The 21148-nt window shown below is 41.0% G+C and overlaps 1 protein-coding gene and 1 long non-coding RNA gene across 3 annotated transcripts; both read right to left on the reverse strand.

The window, feature by feature from the left end:
* Positions 1-1896: 1896 nt before the first annotated feature.
* On the reverse strand, positions 1897-14408 carry LOC119724989. Of its 2 annotated transcripts, XM_038196354.1 has the most exons (13): positions 12487-14408; positions 10993-11242; positions 10162-10212; positions 8475-8691; positions 7648-7958; positions 6982-7151; positions 5247-5427; positions 4952-5050; positions 4149-4259; positions 3713-3808; positions 3385-3492; positions 2728-2835; positions 1897-2305 (listed from the first exon to the last, which is right to left on the reverse strand). In XM_038196354.1, exons 2-13 carry the CDS (start codon positions 11231-11233, stop codon positions 2157-2159), a joined length of 1842 nt encoding a protein of 613 aa, XP_038052282.1. In that variant the 5' UTR covers positions 11234-11242; positions 12487-14408; the 3' UTR covers positions 1897-2156. The 2 variants fall into 2 exon arrangements, with proteins under 2 accessions (XP_038052282.1, XP_038052283.1); XM_038196355.1 differs by having other exon boundaries at positions 10993-14408.
* Positions 14409-20481: 6073 nt separating this feature from the next.
* LOC119724990 lies at positions 20482-20964 on the reverse strand. Its single transcript, XR_005270684.1, has 2 exons — positions 20696-20964; positions 20482-20588 (listed from the first exon to the last, which is right to left on the reverse strand). It is a non-coding gene; the product is annotated as an uncharacterized LOC119724990 (long non-coding RNA).
* Positions 20965-21148: the final 184 nt, after the last annotated feature.

Below are 21148 nucleotides of genomic sequence, written 5' to 3' on the forward strand. Positions count from 1 at the left end.
TGACCAAATTTCACTAAAAAAGTAAGGCTAACCCCTTGCATTTTTTGAATTTTTGCCAAAAAATAAAATTGCTTCAAACTTGCAGGAAAGATGCCTAATGGACCTTAGAACGCATTCCAATTCGATTGCTGGATGGATGGACACTTCAAAGGAATTTCTGTATTGTCTTGAGAAAAGTTAATTTTTGTCCAAATTTCACTAAAAAAGTAAGGCTAACCCCTTGCATTTTTTTAATTTTGGCCAAAAAATAAAATTGCTTCAAACTTGCAGGAAAGATGCCTAATGGACCTTAAAACGCATTCCAATTCGATTGCTGGATGGATGGACACTTCAAAGGAATTTCTGTATTGTTTCGAGAAAAGTCAATTTTTGACCAAATTTCACTAAAAAAGTAAGGCTAACCCCTTGCATTTTTTAAATTTTGGTTAAAAAATAAAATTGCTTCAAACTTGCAGGAAAGATGCCTAATGGAGCTTAGAATGCATTCCAATTCGATTTCTGGATGAATGGACACTCTAAAGGAATTTCTGTATTGTTTCGAGAAAAGTCAATTTTTGACGAAATTTCACTAAAAAAGTAAGGCTAACCCCTTGCATTTTTAAAATTTTGGCCAAAAAATAAAATTGCTTCAAACTTGCAGGAAAGATGCCTAATGGACCTTAGAACGCATTCCAATTCGATTTCTGGATGGATGGACACTTCAAAGGAATTTCTGTATTGTTTCGAGAAAAGTCAATTTTTGATCAAATTTCACTAAAAAAGTAAGGCTAACCCCTTGCATTTTTTCAATTTTGGCCAAAAAATAAAATTGCTTCAAACTTGCAGGAAAGATGCCTAATGGACCTTAGAACACATTCCAATGCGATTTCTGGATGAATGGATACTCTAAAGGAATTTCTGTATTGTTTCGAGAAAAGTCAATTTTTGACCAAATTTCACTAAAAAAGTAAGGCTAACCCCTTGCATTTTTTTAAATTTTGGCCAAAAAATAAAATTGCTTCAAACTTGCAGGAAAGATGCCTAATGGACCTTAGAATGCATTCCAATTCGATTGCTGGATGGATGGACACTTCAAAGGAATTTCTGTATTGTCTCGAAAAAAGTTAATTTTTGTCCAAATTTCACTAAAAAAGTAAGGCTAACCCCTTGCATTTTTTTCAAATTTTGGCCAAATATAAAATTGATTCAAACTTCTAGGAAAGATGCCTAATGGACCTTAGAACACATTCCAATGCGATTTCTGGATGAATGGACACTCTAAAGGAATTTCTGTATTGTTTTGAGAAAAGTCCCATTTTTTACCAAATTTCACTAGAAAAGTGAGGCTAACCCCTTGCATTTTTTTCAAATTTTTGCCAAAATCTAAAATTACTTCAAACGTCTAGGAAAGATGCCTAATGGACCTTAGAACGCATTCCAATTCGATTTCTGGATGGATGGACACTTCAAAGGAATTTCTGTATTGTTTCGTGAAAAGTCAATTTTTGACCAAATTTCACTAAAAAAGTAAGGCTAACCTCTTGCATTTTTTTCAATTTTGGCCATAAAATAAATTTGCTTCAAACTTCTAGGAAAGATGCCTAATGGACCTTAGAACACATTCCAATGCGATTTCTGGATGAATGGACCCTCTAAAGGAATTTCTGTATTGTTTTGAGAAAAGTCCCATTTTTTACCGAATTTCAATAAAAAAATTAGGCTAACCCCTTGCATTTTTAAAATTTGGCCAAAAAATTAAATTGCTTCAAACTTCTTGAAAAGATTCCTAATGGACCTTAGAACGCATTCCAATTCGATTTCTGGATGGATGGACACTTCAAAGGAATTTCTGTATTGTTTCCAGAAAGGTGATTTTGACCAAATTTGATTAAAAAGGTAAGGCGAAAGCTCTTGCATTTTTTTTTTAAATTTTGGCCAAAAAAGTGCCTAATAAATCGGACCCTAGAACACATTCCAATTCGATTTCATTGAATGGAGCACAGTCTTGTACTAAAACCATTACATTGAAGGGACCCTCACCTTGAGTTTGTATATGGAATATTTGTGTACTGTATCATATCTGACAAAATTCACCAAAAGCCACCAAAACCAGGTTGTGGATTTTGATGTGTTTGGGATTGTTAGGGTTATAAGCTTTATACATGACATACTTGAATTCACAAAAACAATGAGGAATTGAAACCCGGTGTTGTGCTCCTTGCTGAGTCGCCGATGTCATCATACGAAGTCAGATCACACATCCAGTACAGGTCAGCCTGCAGACAAACGCCCAAGGACTTGCAGGGCAGGTGATCCGAAAAACAGGCTGAAACAAATTGGGAGAATTTTATTTTGAGTTTTCTGGCTAGTAAAACAATCCTTGTGTCAAATCGACGGGAAACATAAATAATAAATGGCTACGTGTCTTCATTCAGCCAATAGCAAATTCCATTCATGTTGTTCGATATGTGCTCACGAAATACGAACACTTGTTGCACACTATGTGTTGTCAGCGTGATATAGACTTGTTTCGTTTGAGTGGTGTGTGAGATTCGAATGTCCAAAAGCTGGTTTGGGGCTAATTATAAACTGATGGATTATAGGGAGTCAGTTTTGCATCTTGTTTTCACTTGCAAAATGTAAGTTTCTATTTTTAAGAAGAAAATGAGAAATGGAGACCATTGTGTCAACATTTGCTTAGCTAGAAATCATTTGTTGTGTGAGGCCTACATGCTCTGCAATACTCACTGCAATTTGCTTCGTCTTTGAAGTTCCCACAGTCATCCACTGCGTCGCACATCAGGTTTTTGGGGACACAGCGGGAGTTTCCACAATCCATCTGATCATCATTGCAAACTGTGAGAAATATGTTATCCAAAGTCAATACAAGGTTGCAGAATCGAAAAACTTTGAACAAGTGTGGTACAGGGCGAGTCAAAAAGAAAATATCCCAGTGAGAAAAAATATATTCAAAGTGGCTTGCTCCATTTAACCAAAATAACATAGGAATGGAGTACATATGAATGACTTGTAAATTGTGAATATTTCATGTAATCTCTATTTAAACAATACCACAACATTCTGCTGTCCTTAAAAGCCTTTGAATACAACAATGCCTATAAAATTTCGAGTTTGGTAGTCGTGAAAATGAAAGATGTCAACTGTTTTTCCTTACAAAGATCTTTATTCAACCATTTTAATTTGTAATATTTCTTAACATATGTGAAGTAGACATATCAAAGATTACACATATCAATAAATCTGAAAATTAAGATAAACAAATCCCCCCCCAATTGGTTTGCATTTGTCTCTAGTATGACCTGTGCTTAGTTCTGTCTGATTTTGCCAGACTGCCTCACATATCCTTGCAAAGGTAGAGGAAAGAGAAGTAAAATCATGACTCACTGCAGTTGAGTTCATCACTAGCATCTAAGCAGTCATCAAAACCATCACACCTCCAGAAGGCAGGCACACAGATGGAGTTATCGCAACGGAACTCGGTTGGGCTACACTCTGTGGGCAGTCAAGCAACAAAGTGAAGGCTGGACTTGATTGTAAATTAAAATGGAGTGTAATGCTCTTTGAAATGCAAAGGAAACTTTACCAGTAAAAGATATCCCCAGCACTCACTTGGGATTCAGTCACATTTGGGAAACATGAGGATACTGGAGAACAAAACATATAGAAACTATTTCCTGTGAAAATGTTTGTACTTTGTGGACTGGATTCTTACCACAATTTGTCTCATCTCTCCATGTATAGCAATCAATTTCACCATCGCACACCATCTGTTGGGAAATCTGTCTGCCATCACCACAGGGAAAGTAACCTGAATGTATTAACAATGACACATGTCAATCACATGTCACATGTCACATGTCAATCACATGTCACATGTCAATCACATGTCATGCATGTGATTCAGGGTCATCAACTTGAGATGTAAAACACATGTATTTCAGAAGTTAATCACAAGTCAAATTACAAGTCGAGTCATGTCATTACTGGTTCTCCAACTGAAATGTTATTTGGAAAACCAAAATTACGCGACAGTAATGTAAAATGTGTGCCCATGATGCGCACCAAAGTGCACTTACAGTGTCAGGTGTCAGTGACGATCGATACCAATCACAAGTCAAATCACAAATCAATCACAAGTTAGGACTTACTGCAGTTGCGCTCATCACTGCCATCTCCGCAATCATCCCTATTGTTGCAGCGGTAGTAAAAATCCATTTTACACAAACCGTTGTCACAACGAAACTGGGTATCGGAACACTCTTTAAAAAGAAGAAAAAGAGAGAACATAAAATACACCTAGGGACTCAAATGAGGAAAAAGTACAAAAGTTTCATGTGACACATAACTATAAATCTAAGGAATTAAGGAATAATAGTGACTAGTAGGTGGAGTAGTTCAAGTTAATAAATATGTGCTTGGCCAGTTTTAAGCAAGCTTGTTTAAAATCGTTTATGGGGGCTGGACGTGGATATTGGCCCATATGTTTGGTCAGCAGTTTTACTTTGTGTTTTTTAAACATCCCTCTCACCAAAGCTATGGTATGTGCCTCAGTCACACGGGTAAATATCTCCTTTTATGGAGATTGGTGCGCGTGAATGATGTGGCGCAAAATGAAGCGGTGCTTTATCAGCAGTTTAAAACCACCCATGTGACGGCTCTTGGCAAATAGGAATGGGTAAATTGTTTAAGGTTTTTATAAATTTCTGGTTTAAAAAGGTTATAGGGATTAGTCGTGGACTATGGCCTGAGTCAATTAAAGGCACAAATAATCTTTTAGTCAAAACTGAGAAAAAAGATTAACAAAAATGGCAAAATAAAATGCAATGTCTCGCGACCAGTTTTAAAACATCGGTGATGACCAGTGTTTGAACGGCTGATTAAGACCAACCACATGATGTGCTCTCAACCATCAGAAAGACTATTGTTTTGTTTGTCAGTATCCCACACTTACCACAGTGCAGTTCATCACTGTGATCCTCACAGTCAAAGTACCCATCACACACCTGATCGGACCAAATTGACCTCTGACCCTTGTCACATTCGAAGAATTCTGCCAATGATAAGGGAGACAAGCAGCTGTGTGATGCATTCCTTTTAATTTTACAAATCAAAGTAAACAAATTCAAAGTGACAAAAAAAACTGACAAAATGCATCTAAACTCTCTGCTTTTTGACAGCATTTGTAAAACTAAAACCCACAGTCACTGCAGATCTATCATTGAAGTTGGTTTGGAATCTCTACTTACGTGGTGGTAGTTGACCATCCACTAAGGATTGAATAAAGTCCATCATAGATGTCACATTGGTGTAATAGTTGACTTCGCCACATTTCTTGCCACTGCTTACTAGTCCAACGATGTACCAGCTCCCCTGCTGCCCTCGCTCCATGTCACTATTCAGACAGACTAGTCCACTGCCACTGTCAAACTATACGGTACGTTACAAAGACTTCAAGTCAATCACTACTGGTAACAAGTTATTTCACAAGTAACAGGGCTGGGGATGTTAGCTCATGCAAAAAATTGACTTGATGTCACAATTGAGTTCACACTGAAAATCTTGCAGAGTATGAACCGGCACATACACCAAGCTGAAATCAATTAACCCACTTGGCATGTCCCTGACTGTCCATTGACTGTCGGCATTGCACTCACCTGGCATGCCCTGGCCCGCCATACGTTGATTGTCTGCACTGTACACCCAACCTTACTCACATGCCAAGCCCTGGCCAGCCCGCCCGCCGTCCGCTGACTGTTGGAATTGTACACCCAACCTTACTCACCTGGCATGCCCTGGCCAGCCCGCCGTCTGCTGACTGTCTGCATTGTACACCCAACCTTACTCACATGGCATGCCCTGGCCAGCCCGCCGTCCGCTGACTGTTGGCATTGTACAACCAACCTTACTCACCTGGCATGCCCTGGTCAGCCCGCCGTCTGCTGACTGTCTGCATTGTACAACCAACCTTACTCACCTGGCATGCCCTGGCCAGACCGCCATATGTTGATTGTCTGCATTGTACAACCAACCTTACTCACATGCCAAGCCCTGGCCAGCCCGCCCGCCGTCTGCTGACTGTTGGCATTGTACACCCAACCTTACTCACCTGGCATGCCCTGGCCAGCCCGCCATCCGATGACTGTCTGCATTGTACAACCAACCTTACTCACCTGGCATGCCCTGGCCAGCCCGCCATCCGATGACTGTCTGCATTGTACAACCAACCTTACTCACATGGCATGCCCTGGCCAGCCCACCGTCCATTGACTGTCTGCACTGTACACCCAACCTTACTCACCTGGCATGCCCTGGCCAGCCCGCCGTCCATTGACTGTCTGCACTGTACACCCAACCTTACTCACCTGGCATGCCCTGGCCAGCCCGCCGTCCATTGACTGTCTGCACTGTACACCCAACCTTACTCACATGGCATGCCCTGGCCAGCCCGCCGTCCATTGACTGTCTGCACTGTACACCCAACCTTACTCACCTGGCATGCCCTGGCCAGCCCGCCGTCCATTGACTGTCTGCACTGTACACCCAACCTTACTCACCTGGCATGCCCTGGCCAGCCCGCCGTCCATTGACTGTCTGCACTGTACACCCAACCTTACTCACCTGGCATGCCCTGGCCAGCCCGCCATCCGATGACTGTCTGCATTGTACACCCAACCTTACTCACCTGGCATGCCTTGGCCAGCCCGCCGTCCAATGACTGTCTGCATTGTACACCCAACCTTACTCACCTGGCATGCCCTGGCCAGCCCGCCATCCATTGACTGTCTGCACTGTACACCCAACCTTACTCACCTGGCATGCCCTGGCCAGCCCGCCGTCCAATGACTGTCTGCATTGTACACCCAACCTTACTCACCTGGCATGCCCTGGCCAGCCCGCCGTCCGCTGACTGTCTGCATTATCCCAACACAATTGACTTGTGCCCAATCCTCTTTAGAAAGCCTTCTTACAAACCTTACTCACCTCGCATGCCCCAGCCCGCCGTCCGCTGACTGTCGGCATTATCCCAGCACACAGCTTTTGTTCATTGACTTGTAGCGTGTGTGTGTGGGAGATGGTTGAGGCAAATGCGTAGCATTCCTCCCTGGAGAGTAGGGGCATGGAGATGTAGGTTTGCTCAGGACGCAGGACCACTGCAGACATTAAAATCATTGAAATGTTGTATATGATGTAATTTAAGACAAATGGCACATAATAAATAAATAATTCTTTTGTTTAAGAGAGTCCAAGATAGTTGATGAGCTCCTTTTTTCAGTCTTTGTGTTTGAGGATCCAACCACAATTTCTGCATAGTTGATAGTGGGTATTAAGTTTGGATGAAGCTTTCAATTTTTTTGTAACACAGGCTAAAGAAAACAACCGGAACATACCCCACTTTGCTCCGTGCATCTGATTGTAACTGCATTTACTAGGGGTCTTCTTGGTTCATCACTAGCCTGGCCATTTGACTACTCAGAGAGTTCCCACCCATTTTTTCAGCATTACAGCCTAATGAGAAGTAGTTTGTGTAATATTGTGCACTAAATTCAAGATGATTGGATTCAACCTTTATAGAGATGATAACCTGCTTTGGACATAGCAGATCACATTTTGATTCTAATTTGAGAATTTGACATCTTAATTGCTTACATCGTGGTTTAATGCTTCCCCAGGTAGCCAAGTAGCACTCGCTCCCAGCACTAAACTGCATACCGCTCTGTGGAAGGCAAGCTGGCATCACAAACCCACTATCCCAGTCCAGCGACTGGGCCAACCTCAACATGGCAATGTCATAGTTATGAATCCGTCTCTCGGCTAGGTATCGCGGGTGGATGTAAAACGTCTCTACTGTCATGATCTGAACGTTCATGTTGGTTTTTACCGTCTGGTTTCTGACCGTGCTGCCTGCATGGATGGTGAAGTCACTGGCATTGAGTCGCTGCCAACCTTGTTCCCTGTACCTTTGAGTTATAGTAAAAGATTGAAAAATAACAATGATTATAACACCTCACCCACAGATTCTGTATCTTGATTGGCCAAAAGCGAGTAACATGGTATTTGCTATATTTGCTATCTTTCAGTTCAAGGCCAAAAGTACGGACTATTTATATTTGACTCAAAGTGAGTTTTAATTCCTAAGATTTCTTGCTATATCAATTTTGTGATGTTACTTTAGGACAGTATTTAACTGAAGACTTGGGGCAGTATTTGAAAGAAAATCGGTTTATTTTCCAACAATGGTTCCACTTTTCTTGAAAATGACAGCATACCATGATGGCATAATTTCACAGGATGCTGAAGTGAGGAATTACATAATAATTTGATTTTTTTTTTTAGTGTTTGCACTTTTTGTTGTATGTTATAAACATTTTTGTAAACAAAAGTAACATGGTCTATATTCCTTCTAGCACATCATGAACATTTAAAAAGTGAACAAAAATGTCCTGGAGATCTTGTCTGGATTATGAGCTGCTTACATGCAATGTGCAGCAGTCACGACCCAGTCACTAGCAATCACCACTCCACCACACCTGTACCTCCCTTTATACTCCAGCGCCACCTGCCAGGGCCATTGGCCCTCAGAGGATAGATCACCATTCACGATCCGCTTCCTTCTCTTGGTGGCCTGATATGCTGGCCTGGTGCCGCACTGGGCTGGTAATATGCCCTCCAGGGTGACCGGGATGTTAGACTCTGAAGGAATGAAGTAAAAAAAAAAGGAAGGGGCTAAAATGTCTTCTTTTAAACTGATGATGTTCCTATTCTGACATAACACCAATAGTGTATTGTTCCTATTCTGACATAACACCAATAGTGTATTGTTCCTATTCTGACATAACACCAATAGTGTATTGTTCCTATTCTGACATAACACCAATAGTGTGTTGTTCCTATTCTGACATAACACCAATAGTGTATTGTTCCTATTCTGACATAACACCAATAGTGTATTGTTCCTATTCTGACATTCGATAGACCTTGCTAAGCAGCAAACACTAGCTGCCTGACATGATTTCAGGATGAAGTGCATGCACGACGTTGATTGGCAAATAAAATCTGATGAGGTGACAAATTGGTATGTTTAGGAAGTTTGTTAACACAGAGCGTCAGTTGCCTGATGCATATCAATCATACATTTGTATACATTAAGTGATTTAAAAAGAAAGATCAAAGTCTTTTTTTTTTCTTAGGTCCTGTAACAGATAAAGATGACTGCGTCAACTTGTTTGAGAGTTGCACGCCAGTCAATCAGAAGTACAAGTCATTTACAATTTAATGTAAGAAAGTATGTAATTGACCAAGCTTCATTTTTTTTGTTGAATTTGTGTTTTTGAGAGGCCATTCCTTCTTAAGGATTGCAGTGTGTTCACTTGTGTTTGCTCAAACGTTTGGGTCTTATGGTCGTCTTATCCTTCCACAAACATGTTTGCAGACTATAACGATCAGCCCACGAGGCGCTATAAAGTTCGACTGTACAAATGGTGACTGGTCTCCAAATGAAAACAAAGTCAGGATTTCTCAGCACATGCGCTCAAACTTGGAAAAACAGGGGGATTAGGAGAATGTGCAGGATATACGAAGTGTTGAGAGAATTCCCTTGACTTTTAAGTTGATGGTGAAAAAGTTTGTAAGCAACGAAAGACAACAGGCCAAGATATAGCCCCATAATGTGGCTCAAATGCTCAACTTCCTCCGTATTGTGTACCAGACAGTCTGGGGAAAAGATGACTTTTAGGAAATCGAAATTGGCAAATCGAAAGTTTTCCTTTTATCAATATACCATGGAAAATACTTACCTGGTAACAACCAGGGAAAATCAATTATACAGGAGAATAAACACCTATATACAGAAAAAGAATTCATTTTTTTCCTGGCTATTAACCATTAGGTAAATATCTTCTGTGGTGAATATCAAGTGAATAGAAAAAAATAGTGCCGATTTCGATTTTGTCACACTGCACGGAATATATAGCTTGTCACTTGATTTGAGACTGGATAGTTCGTGATAGACTTGTAATGACTTGAATACAACATAATCATGTTCATTAATTATGAACACTGTTGGTATGTGTAAAGTTGGAAAGAGTTGAGTGATAATACGCAACACTGACTAAACGTGATTTGTACTCGAATGTAAATGACATAAAAGTGCGGTGAACCTACCCGGAAACTGAATACTTGAATTCAGGCTTTTGCTCGGCTGTGAAAATAAAGCTGAGGAGATGTAAAACATTAATATAAATTCCATAAATCAATATTTGACATAATCCATTGCCATTATAATTTTACTGGTTAGGAATAAAGTAACGAGCCGTTAGTTTTCATGTGAAGTGTGTGACCATTTAGGATTTTTTGTCAATTTATATAGAGCTTGTAAGTTCAGCATACTCATTTCGAGTTAAAGGTCACAAAAAGGCATGGATCTCAAAAAAGTATAGCATTTATTGAATCAAGTTGGCATCTTTCGGAAATATCCTGATCGAGTTTGTCTCCATGGAAATCCCCCCTTTGAATCCAGTTTCTTTGATTTATAGCTTTTCTATATCGTTTAAAGATATATTAGATTTTTCGTTTGAAGCAATAAACTTGCTAAAAATACTTGAGTAAGGTGCATACCAAATAACCGGTTGAAGTTCTAGTTCAGTGCTAAACGTTTCGCCCAAATGAGAAAGCACATGCACAAGTTTGTGGTTGTCGTATAATTTTGTTGCTAGCGCAAAAAAAATGTGCCGGCGATCGAGAGCACGCTATTTGAAACCAACTTAAATGTTTGTATTCTTCAGAACGATATAATTTCAGGCGAAATAATTTAACAGGGTATTTAATGCGACTCCAATCTCCAGGTTTCTGTCATTAAATCGAGACGTGTCTTTCAGGGTAAATCAACCTGTCTCCACGTTCAAAAATTGTGATTTATAGACCCTTTTATTTAATATGCAAGACCAAATCTGGAACAAAATCGAACAAAAAACCCCCACAATTTGATCAGCTTACCATTGAAAATCAGAACTATGGCAATGACGGCCAAGATACATAAGAAGGCAGCACAGACCATGGGCTTGATGTGATTCTGTTGCCGTAGTGACACCACCAGGGTTTTATGAGCTGGGATCCGCCAGGAGGTCCCGTTGACTAGTGGAGGAGGCGTGTACACCACCCCGCCTTCATCCTCCGCGCTGGGTTGAGGGGGAGCTACGCTCACTAGGTAGTTGTCGTATAACTCCGTTTCTGGCATGGTGGGATACTGTATATTATAGGCGTCAATTATTATACCATTAGAAGTGGTATACGCATAATCACACAAAGTGGTGATAATTATAACCACATGAAGTTACTTTTCACGAACCGCATACATATCCCGTACACTTGTAATTGTCTCTATATTAACGACACACTGCGGACGAATACATTATGGTAAGTTATGCCCAACCTCAAACCACATTTTGATTGGCTGTTACAGGATTACAATAATGTGGAATCAATGTGCAGTTGCTTGAGATTTAAAGACGCGGCATCTCGAACCTGCTGGAGAGAGACATGAGGGATGAGCTAAAGTTACACCAACTTCCACTGCATCCCCAAAGTTATAAGTTAGAGGCATGGGATCCCCATTTCCTGCAGTATGGAGAAGGCACTCAATTATTTGGTATACATTTTAATACTTACAATGCGCTTTTGTTTTTCTTTGTCAAATTCGGAGAATAGTGGTATCAATTTGGGCATTTGCAAAAGCGGGGGCCTAATAGATAAATAAGTTACTGGAAACAATAGGATGTTCTTATTTTATTAGAGTACAATCATCCTGTAGTGAAGACAATCCATACTGCAAACAATGTGAAAGTAATGTTAATTACACATGTACACATTTGCCACTGATTCAAATAGCGGCGTTTTCGATAGTATATACCGTCGTGCATGCTTGCCTGAGGTTGACAAGACTTAACTTGGAGAATATGCTTAATTTTGCACCAACCGTCTCCAGTTATCTGACACACCCTTCCGTGCACGGTTATTTTATTTCTAGAACTTAGAATCGAATTGGGCTTGAATTGGTAGAGATACTTTAGACAGCAAAATGAAGGAATGTGTTATTTTTGACGCCACTTTTGTGGTCGCCTATACAAAGTCTTTGGGCGAGTCATGACATTGTCAGGTAAAGTCAAACAAAATATGAATTTATCTCAGTCCCAACTTAACAGTTTTTATAGCATATTTTTTTTGCATCCTACTATATACGGTTGAGTAAAACAAAAGTGTCGGGACGCCCAGCCACAATACAGTTAACTTGTCATGGCACTTCATTATGGGGTCGCATTCAACCGTTTCAGTACTGGTGTGATGTGGGATCGAAGCTTTTGACTTTTAGTCTTTCTTTTTACGGGGGGAAATTTTTGGTCGAACGGGGGATTCTGAAATACAAAAGAACACAACAGGATTTTATAAAATTTAACAAACTGAACACAAATTGCAATGATGTTCAACACTCACCGTTCGATGTAATCTGCTGTTGAAGTAACTGTCCTCCCCTCAGGGGCACTCGGGTTTTTGTCTCTTCACCAAACTTCAGAATGACAAATTCGCACTTGAAATCTTACTCGAGACCGTCACGGGTATGGATTTCCCGTCCGCAAACCATCGCAATTAAGCCGACCGCCAGCGGTGTTACGGGAATTGTCCGCCGTTAGTTCCATCTATTTTCCGGCGCTGGATGGGCAACCTTGGATGGTAAATCTTCTTGGAAATCAAATTTTCAGTCAATTTTTTTTTTATTAAAATGCAAACCTGCAGGTTCCCTGTAAGTCCGGCTCGTTATTGTGTATTCAGTTATCGAGTGCGTATTGAGTCTGGTGAATTGTTCGATCGGAAAGAGCTCAACATCACGTTTCGAAAGCTGAAGCAAAAGGCAAACTTGCGGGAAGAAAGCTATAGGGTCACTCTCAAATCTATGGAACGTAAATTCAGGCCCAAAAGATTCGGATGGGGCTCATGTTGTTCACACTTTTGAGCTTGATAATCCATTGGGAAAACACAGAATAATGGCTGTTCTTTTTTTGTTAATTAACAGAGAATGTTTAATTTTTTTATGCCGGACCATAGATGCATCAACTGTGTTAAGTTGAAAACGACTCACATCTACCTTGTCTTCATACTGGCCGCGTTGTATTTTTCAAAGCATTTCACGCGAAGTACGAAAGACATGTCAATACAATGCCTGGTGTTTATTTGGTATGCCTGCCAAACGCTCCATGTCTATAACACAATCACTGCAATAAACGCCACATGCAGGAAAATGAAGTTGTTGATGCCGAGTCCTTTGGAGAGATTACACAAACAAGTTATCCAGAAATTGCCGACTGTTGTTGAGGTTCAGCTAGACCTCCTCAGACGCAACACACACCAATGCTCCAAAGTGAATGTCGCTCATAGAGCGAAACCAGATCTTCGTAGAGAGTTTCACAATCATGACGCACGCACTCCCCTGTCTCGCCAGGTATAGCATCCCATCGCACCTGTGGAAAGTTGTCCCACTCAATTTCACCGGTCACCTCGGAATTCCCAGCATATAGCTGTGCCAATTTATCAGGTCTCTTCAGTGAACACAACACTCCGTGCCCGACTTACGCTGACGGAAGTAGGGCCTTATAGACGTACACGGGGCTAGCGGTGCGCGCGGACTGTGGACCGGCTTTTGTTGGTTCCCGTCCCGTAATCACCGTTTTATTTCCTGACACTTGACGGCACAGCCGGTGATCAACTATTCTTCGTTTTCCGTTTTGTCTGTCGATTTTTGCTGTGAGTTTTGGAACTATTAATATTCACGGCAGTTGGCGCGATCAAATACTCTCTGCACTTGGATGTAATTATTCAACCCCTGCAACGGGTACTGTGACATTGTTCCTATGACTGTTATCAATCTGGGCGGGCGGTACTATGGTCACAATAACGCAATGTCATCACAATAACACAGTCTTCCAATGTTCAGCCTGCGTGAGTGCGTCGGATAGAGCACAAGCCGCAACTGCCAGTATCGTTCTCAATAATGAAGAGATGTAAGATGATTGCTAAGTGTTAAGAATTTTTACCACGGTCTGAAAGGTGTCTAATTCATCGCGAGAGTGGGCTCTTTGAAAATGTTGAATTTGTTACCACTTTTTGGAAACGGAATGTGGCACATTAAGGGCATAATAACGAGCCACAAATCCCCTCTCCTCCCCTATGCACAGAATCATATGACACATAATTTTTATACATGAAAATATACTTTGCGAACAATGACGAAAAAGGGGGCGGAGCTAGCTTTCAGTAAAGGGGGGGGGGCTGACAATATTTCGCTTTGAAACTCAGACAAATTCTTCCTTTTGTCAAATGCAATAAATTGGTCGGCAAACTCAATATCGATTTTTGTCACTTCGTGAAAACATCGACGAAAATGAAGGGAATGAAGGCGTGCCAAGTTACGCCCCGCAAGGGATTCCGGGACATGCTTTCTTCTGACGATGCTTTCTTCTGCATTCTAAAGCAATTTGAGAATATGAAATCAAGGAACTTAAGCATTCCATTAGATACGAGCTAGTTTACTGCCCAAGTAACCTCCCCCTCCAACCCCTCCCCCCCCCGGGCCCCCTCTAGATCCGCTACTGCCATACACCATCCCGGCCCTTTACCAAAGTTATTACCATGCGTAAAACCGGCTCAGTTTGGATAGCTTATAATGAAAATGCAAATGGTAAAATGCAATTAGGCCTACATCCAGGGCAGCGAGATGACCCTGGATTTGACCAGAGCGTCTAGGCTAGCCAGAGCATACCCAGGGCTAGAGATAGCACAATCAAAATACACGTTGATAATGAATGAAGGAATAACGGGATGGGCTGCAAGCGAAAACCGTCTTTTATTCTGCGTTGTTTAAAATTACAGAGTTGAAACAAGTCATTCACAAGTCACATTAAAGTCCTTTTAAATAATTCAATAGAAGTGTGCAATCATGACTTGTGATTGATTTGATGATTTGATTACAACAGGCGGTGCTGATAAATCTCAATTGCCCCGTATTAAGAGACAAAGTAACGGCCTACACGTGCAGCTTCGGCCACGTGACCTGGAATATAACGTGCAAGGACTAATTTCAAATTTGCACTGAAGCCAATAAATTCTTGCACGTGCAAATTGGGTACGGGAATACTCTGGTGCCTGGCCATGCTTTGAGTGTTCAATTTTGTATGCAGTGTCTGTGGTAAAAACAGAATCAATTCGTCGAGGATGTGAGATCCGCGTGAATGCTTAGCCGCTAATTTGAAATTCATGTACAATGTACTTCCGTATCTCGAGAAAGTGACGCAGTCGGATTTGATTCCGTATCGAGCAATTTTTGACTAGACGCGAGACCAGCGCCGTAACATGGGGGTTGGGGCACGCCCAGGTTAATATGTAAAAATATCTTCGCATTTAAATACCGACACTGTAGCCAAACACGTTGGGTGATCCATCCAGAAAACGAGGACCTTAAAGGTCCCGTCATGCATATTGGGCGGCCAGTGGTCAGGGACAGTCCAAGGCCCAGTCTAGACTTGACAGTGAGGTATGAGGCTCTCGTCAAATCCAATTCCAACAGCGCAATACTACATATACCAATTACTTTAATTTCCGAGATTAACGGAAACGGCGTATCCGGACTACGACGCGCTCCCCTCCAGGCCAGACCTGTTTGCCTTGTGGGCCTCCCGGTGATACTGATAATACTGCCCCAAATATTGCATGCCACATGCAGTGAGAAAATACATAGATCCGGAGCAGCACACTCAGCATAGGCCTACATTAAATATACGCGAGCAATTTATTTCCATCGCTGAAGCGTCATGCAAGCATGGTGCAAGTAATGCAGAGTGTTAAAAGATAGTAACCATCGACGAATCAGGTACACACGTACACCGGTAACACATTGTGCATTTTATTAAGAGACATTTTATCAAGAGACTGGTTCCCAGCCGGCCTTTGGATTGTCGTTTTAACGTCATCATTCCAACTTTTCACAAGAGGAAATGTTTCTAACGGACATGCCAACTAGTTTGTTTGAATCTGTACGTCAGTAATTCAGATTCGAACTCGAATCTCGAATCTCTCGACTGGCAGTCAGAATTTGAGCCATGTGTCTTGAGTCTTGACTAGACTTGAACTCGAGTCAAGTGACCCGAGAAGAGATTCTAATTATTAAGCGACTTTGGACCCGGTTCGGAGACTGACTCGATATAGTCAAGTGAAGAAAAGTGACTCAAGTGAAGTGGACTGGAGTCAAGTGACTCGAGTTTTAGACTCGAGTCAATTATTGAACAAAGGTTGGGGTTGCGGATTTACCGCATGGAAACCATCTCTTCCTTGAAACATAACTCTTGCCGACGTACTTTGACAGGCCTACTGTTCTTTCTCAGGAAAAAAAAGAAGTATTGCCCAGGCTCTGCTGTTCAAATATAAAAAAAATAGGTTGATTTTTCGTGCTTTAAACATGGTGAGGAAAATAATCGTTTTCCAGATGACATGGAAGCTGCACGCGCATTTGGGAAACATCAATAATTGCTTGTCAAATTTTCTTTTCGCACGGATGACGTCATTTTCCCTCGCCTTAAAGCATACTTGCCAGTCACGACATCGCGTGACTTGCCAAGCAAAGATCGGATTTAGGTTGCTATTTCTTCTCCACCGATGTCGAGTGCCTCGAGTCAAGGACTTCGTTTTTTTCACTACACGGCGCTCCTGGCCGTTGTTATAGAAACCTTATAATAATACACAATTTCAATTACATGTGATATGCGCTGATTGTCCGCCAGAAATTACACCGAGCTTTACTGAGTCGCCGTGCTTCCGCTTTTTATTACTTCTCTTTTGTTAATGTAAAAGCCCTGATTACTTATTCTTCCGAGATAAACGCATCTCCATTCTATATTTTTTTACAAAAAAAGTAATTAAGTCAGAAATCTTTGATGGACAGTAATCTAACGGCCGTTAAAATAAGAATGAGCTACAACGATAATGAAATGGCTTACCAATAGTGAAACGGCATGCCCGACGTAAAACTCGCAATGAGATAAGACTTCACGAGAGACCATAATTTACGGGCCCTGGACCAAGAACAATGAAATATTTTCAGTCCTTTCTCTTTCACTGTTCAGTTAGTCATTTTCAAATCAGATCTGCAGTAAAATCCTCACAAATCAATGACAAAGACTAGTAGCTGTTTTAAGTCAATTCACCTCCAAAAACGAACAGCAAAGAGGCGTATAACTATCTGAGTATAAAGTAAAAACATTTGAACCTGTCCTTGGAATATTTACGGAGAACGATCAGAATGCAAATTTCCAGGCGTTCAAGCCACCAGGGCCCACTGGCATTAGCATGCTGCGCACGCTAACTTCCGTCTTCTAAATTCCCATGAAAATATTTGTCTACGCCGCTGGCCGTTATAGTTCGGATTAAAGCTAACCAACACGAAGCTTCTGAACCCATAAGCCTTATCGATTCACGCATTGCTTTTTTCTCCACTCGACTAGAGGTAATACACTCTTTACACAATCGCCCTCCCCTTGACACGCTGTATGACAATCATTTCTCGTTTTATAAGAACGCAACGCGCCTCGGGCTAATAACAATAATTGAATTAAATCATATTTGTAACCACTGGCCGAGACCACTACAACAAGTTTATATATCTACAGACATTCGTGATTTCTACGGCACTTTGGAACCGAGAGTCGAACCCTCACCATTTCAAAAAGGCACTTGTGATTGGTCATAACGTTTGCAGAAAGTAAATATTAAATTAGCATTGAAACCGAGGGAGCCAGTGCTCTTTCTTGGTGAAGATAAAATAAAGAAATTGACTGGGTGGAGTTTGAACCTCCGATCTCCAGAACACCGTTCCAGTGCGGTTCCCCATTTTCTCAATGCCATGGTTCGGGCACGCTAGTCAGAAGAATTAAACATCGGCCAAGTTTCATGATAATCGATCGCTAGGCATGATGTACTATCGCAACCTACCCTCTTGACCAGCCTGTTTTTTTGTTTTTTTAAGAAATATGTATTAGGAACCCTTACAAGTCATGAAACCGCGGTTGTCATCTCAAGATCATAACGCAATCTGGTTTGATGGGGAAAAAAGTCAACTTTGATTAAAAAAAATACCCAAGTATGAAAGAGGGGCTAACACGTCTCTTGTCGGCTGGTTCTGCATCACTGGGTGATATTCTCTAGTGACAGACAAGATTCAATTTGGAGGTGATACCTCAGGCAAGCATGTTCCAGGTGATGGCTCTTGAGATAGGTCCTTGTGTATGCCATGAATACAAATAAAATTGTGAGGAGATGGAGACGCGTTGAAAGACTTATACATCACCGAAATGTCTATTGAAATTGTCTTAGACTGTAAATGCATCATCTCAACCAATGTCGTCATGTTATGACAATATATAACATTTAGCTTACCCGAATGCAAATAAATATCATTCGGAAAACATTCGCTTAATACTTACAGTATATGATGAAAGGTGACATTGTCTTATACTATTTGCAAAATGTACCCTCTCAAAGGAATGTTTCCAGATAAAAAAGGCTTTACAAATTTCAATGAACTTCTCTCTTCAGTGCGTGAGATTTTTGACCGCCATTCTTTAGTTCAATGTAAAAGTACGTGTCAAGAGTACGATCCACTAGAAAACATAAGTGAGATTGTTCACTGTCATCCAGAAGGTTCATGTGCGTTGATGGTATATGTTAATTATGAATGCAACTCGTAATCGAAATGAAGAATGTTCGTGCCCATCGCAGCCGTGCAAAGGAACGCTTGCTTGACATCCAGTTTTGTCTTATCGAGCATTATACATGTTTTGGAATTGTTGAGGAAAAGTTAGAATTTCATGCAACACTGCATTCGTAATTCTGATATTTTCTATTTATTTATCAATCTCTTATTTTAACTGTGCAAATCTTTTACTGAAATCCACTGGTGTCCATGGGGCCCGAGTAAATACAAGACAATGCGAAGTAATTAGAGTTTTAGACGTGAGAGGAAAACCTCAGAAGAATATTATAAGGAAAGCCCACGGAATCAGGTAGGGACTGAAAATCTTGGAATCGAACCCGGGTCACAGCGGTGGAAGGCGAGGAAAGTGGCCAAGATTGCTACGAAAGGAACAATACTCGTCAATGGTGAATAAAGAAATGAGTACCGCATGGTAAGAGCGGGAAAAGAATGTATGTGCCCAGCTTTAATAGGATTAGCAGAATTCGAATAAAAAAATGAAACTAAGGCCAAAAAAAAAAAAATAAGTCGGTCTCTGGTCAGCGCGCGCGTCGATTTTAATCATGCGCGTCGATCTTTTTTTTTCCAAAATGTTCCGCGGTAGCTTCAACAGCGCCCTCTATTTCCGCACCTCCTCAATATTTTTTACCAAAGAGCACCAAGGAATGGGAAATTGCACCAAGGCAAATGATCGAAAGCACCAAGGCAAATTATGGAGGACACCAATGTACATGAGGACACCAAAAAAGCAAAATAGTACCCCACCTTGTCTTGTACAATCCAAGCTTGAAGAAAAAAAAAAAAGCCAAAAAAAAAAAAAAAAGCCGCGTGGCCGCGTCAATTCCGGAACTTTGGTCTGACCAGAGACCGAATATTTTTTTTTTGGCCTAACATACATTCCACTCGTAAGGTGCATGTACTTTGTACATAGATACAAATGGGTCAGGACAACAGGCCACATGATGACTATACCTGCAGGAGTTAAATTGTGACTTGCTGACCTTTGATTCTCGCGCCGCAGGTTGGATCACTACACACAGCACACCTGTCATCGTGCATTTGATAGAAGAGGTACCGAGTTGTAAAGATAAATATGACTTCACAGTGAAAGAAAGAATCAAACAAATCTCACCAACGTTATACTGCAGATTCAGAATTGAGATTGATAGAAAACATGCGAAATTCACAGGTTTGAACACTTGAAAGGCGACATGGAAGCCGCCTTCCAACACTCTTGAGAATGTTTATTTACATTTCTCGGATAAATTCCAAACTCACCAATTAAATATCTTTAGCGCGGAGAGTAACACGCCGAAGGGCAATTATGTTTGGTAGCAGTATTTCAAAGTAGCTTTAAAAAGTCAAGACTGACGTAAACACATTCGGAATGGGCCCCAAGCTTTGTGTCAATAACTTGTCCTCATAAAAAAGGAACGAATTACGATCAGGTATAAACATTCAAACGTGCGTGCCCATTCCTTGGAATGAGAAAGTAGGCATGAAGTAATGTCGGCCTGCTGAGTTCCGGTGGGCATTAGTCAGGTACAGCAGTGGTAATATTAAAGGGATAATATCAAGTACACAAAACCATATTAATGCTTAGGCCTACATGCAATAACGATTCATAAACTTTTCAGAACAGTTTTCATCTTACATCTGCTACATGTTTTCATTTTTTTTTCAATTATGGTACATTTTTTACTATTTCCTAGATCCTCGCGGGTCGAACTAAACCCTTCCGACGAAAACAATATCTGTGTATAATCTCCGGAGAGCATTTCAAGTCATCATGCATGTCAACCTGCGAAAATGGATGAAAGCACAGGTAAAAATCGATAAACTGCGTTTACCTTCTCAGAAATCTGACTCAAAACATAGAAATCATGAAATGGAATGTCTCGCACAGACCTTAGATAACCTGTCCCTTGTTACTTGCACTCCTCCTGGGTCGCTTCAGACGATCACTCCTCAGGAAGCTCTGTATCCGGTAAATCTGACTGGCAACCTCCGTCTTGATATCCGTCTGGTCATCGTCGTCTGAGAAGAGCAACGGCTTATCGTCATTGTCGTCGTCACGGGAGGACGAGGGTCTTTTCGATCCAACTGACGGAAACACTTCGGCAGGAGTTGAAGTCCTTTTGGGAGTCGATTTCACTCGAAGTAATGCTGAGTAGTCGATATTCTGGAGGATAATGATCGCATAATTACTATTTAAATATAGGTAATGGACATTATTGCCAAAAATAAGTATTTTTTTGCCGATTTAAGGAACAACAATGCAATAAATATGACGTTGGTTATTACAGAAATTGCCTGGACGAAATTTCAGCTCAGTAGATATACGTTTTGAGAAATTGTGCA

Source organism: Patiria miniata, unplaced genomic scaffold (assembly GCF_015706575.1).
Source record: "Patiria miniata isolate m_02_andy unplaced genomic scaffold, ASM1570657v1 HiC_scaffold_18, whole genome shotgun sequence".
NCBI lineage: Eukaryota > Metazoa > Echinodermata > Asteroidea > Valvatida > Asterinidae > Patiria > Patiria miniata.

Excerpts from the sequence above, each read along its gene's own strand:
- LOC119724989 (XM_038196354.1), bottom strand. The coding sequence starts at position 11,233 with ATGCCAGAAACGGAGTTATACGACAACTACCTAGTGAGCGTAGCTCCC. Across the intron at positions 10,213-10,992 it reads CATAGTTCTGATTTTCAATG|CTTTATTTTCACAGCCGAGC; the intron begins GTAAGCTGATCA and ends ACATCTCCTCAG. Across the intron at positions 8,692-10,161 it reads TTCAAGTATTCAGTTTCCGG|AGTCTAACATCCCGGTCACC; the intron begins GTAGGTTCACCG and ends TCATTCCTTCAG.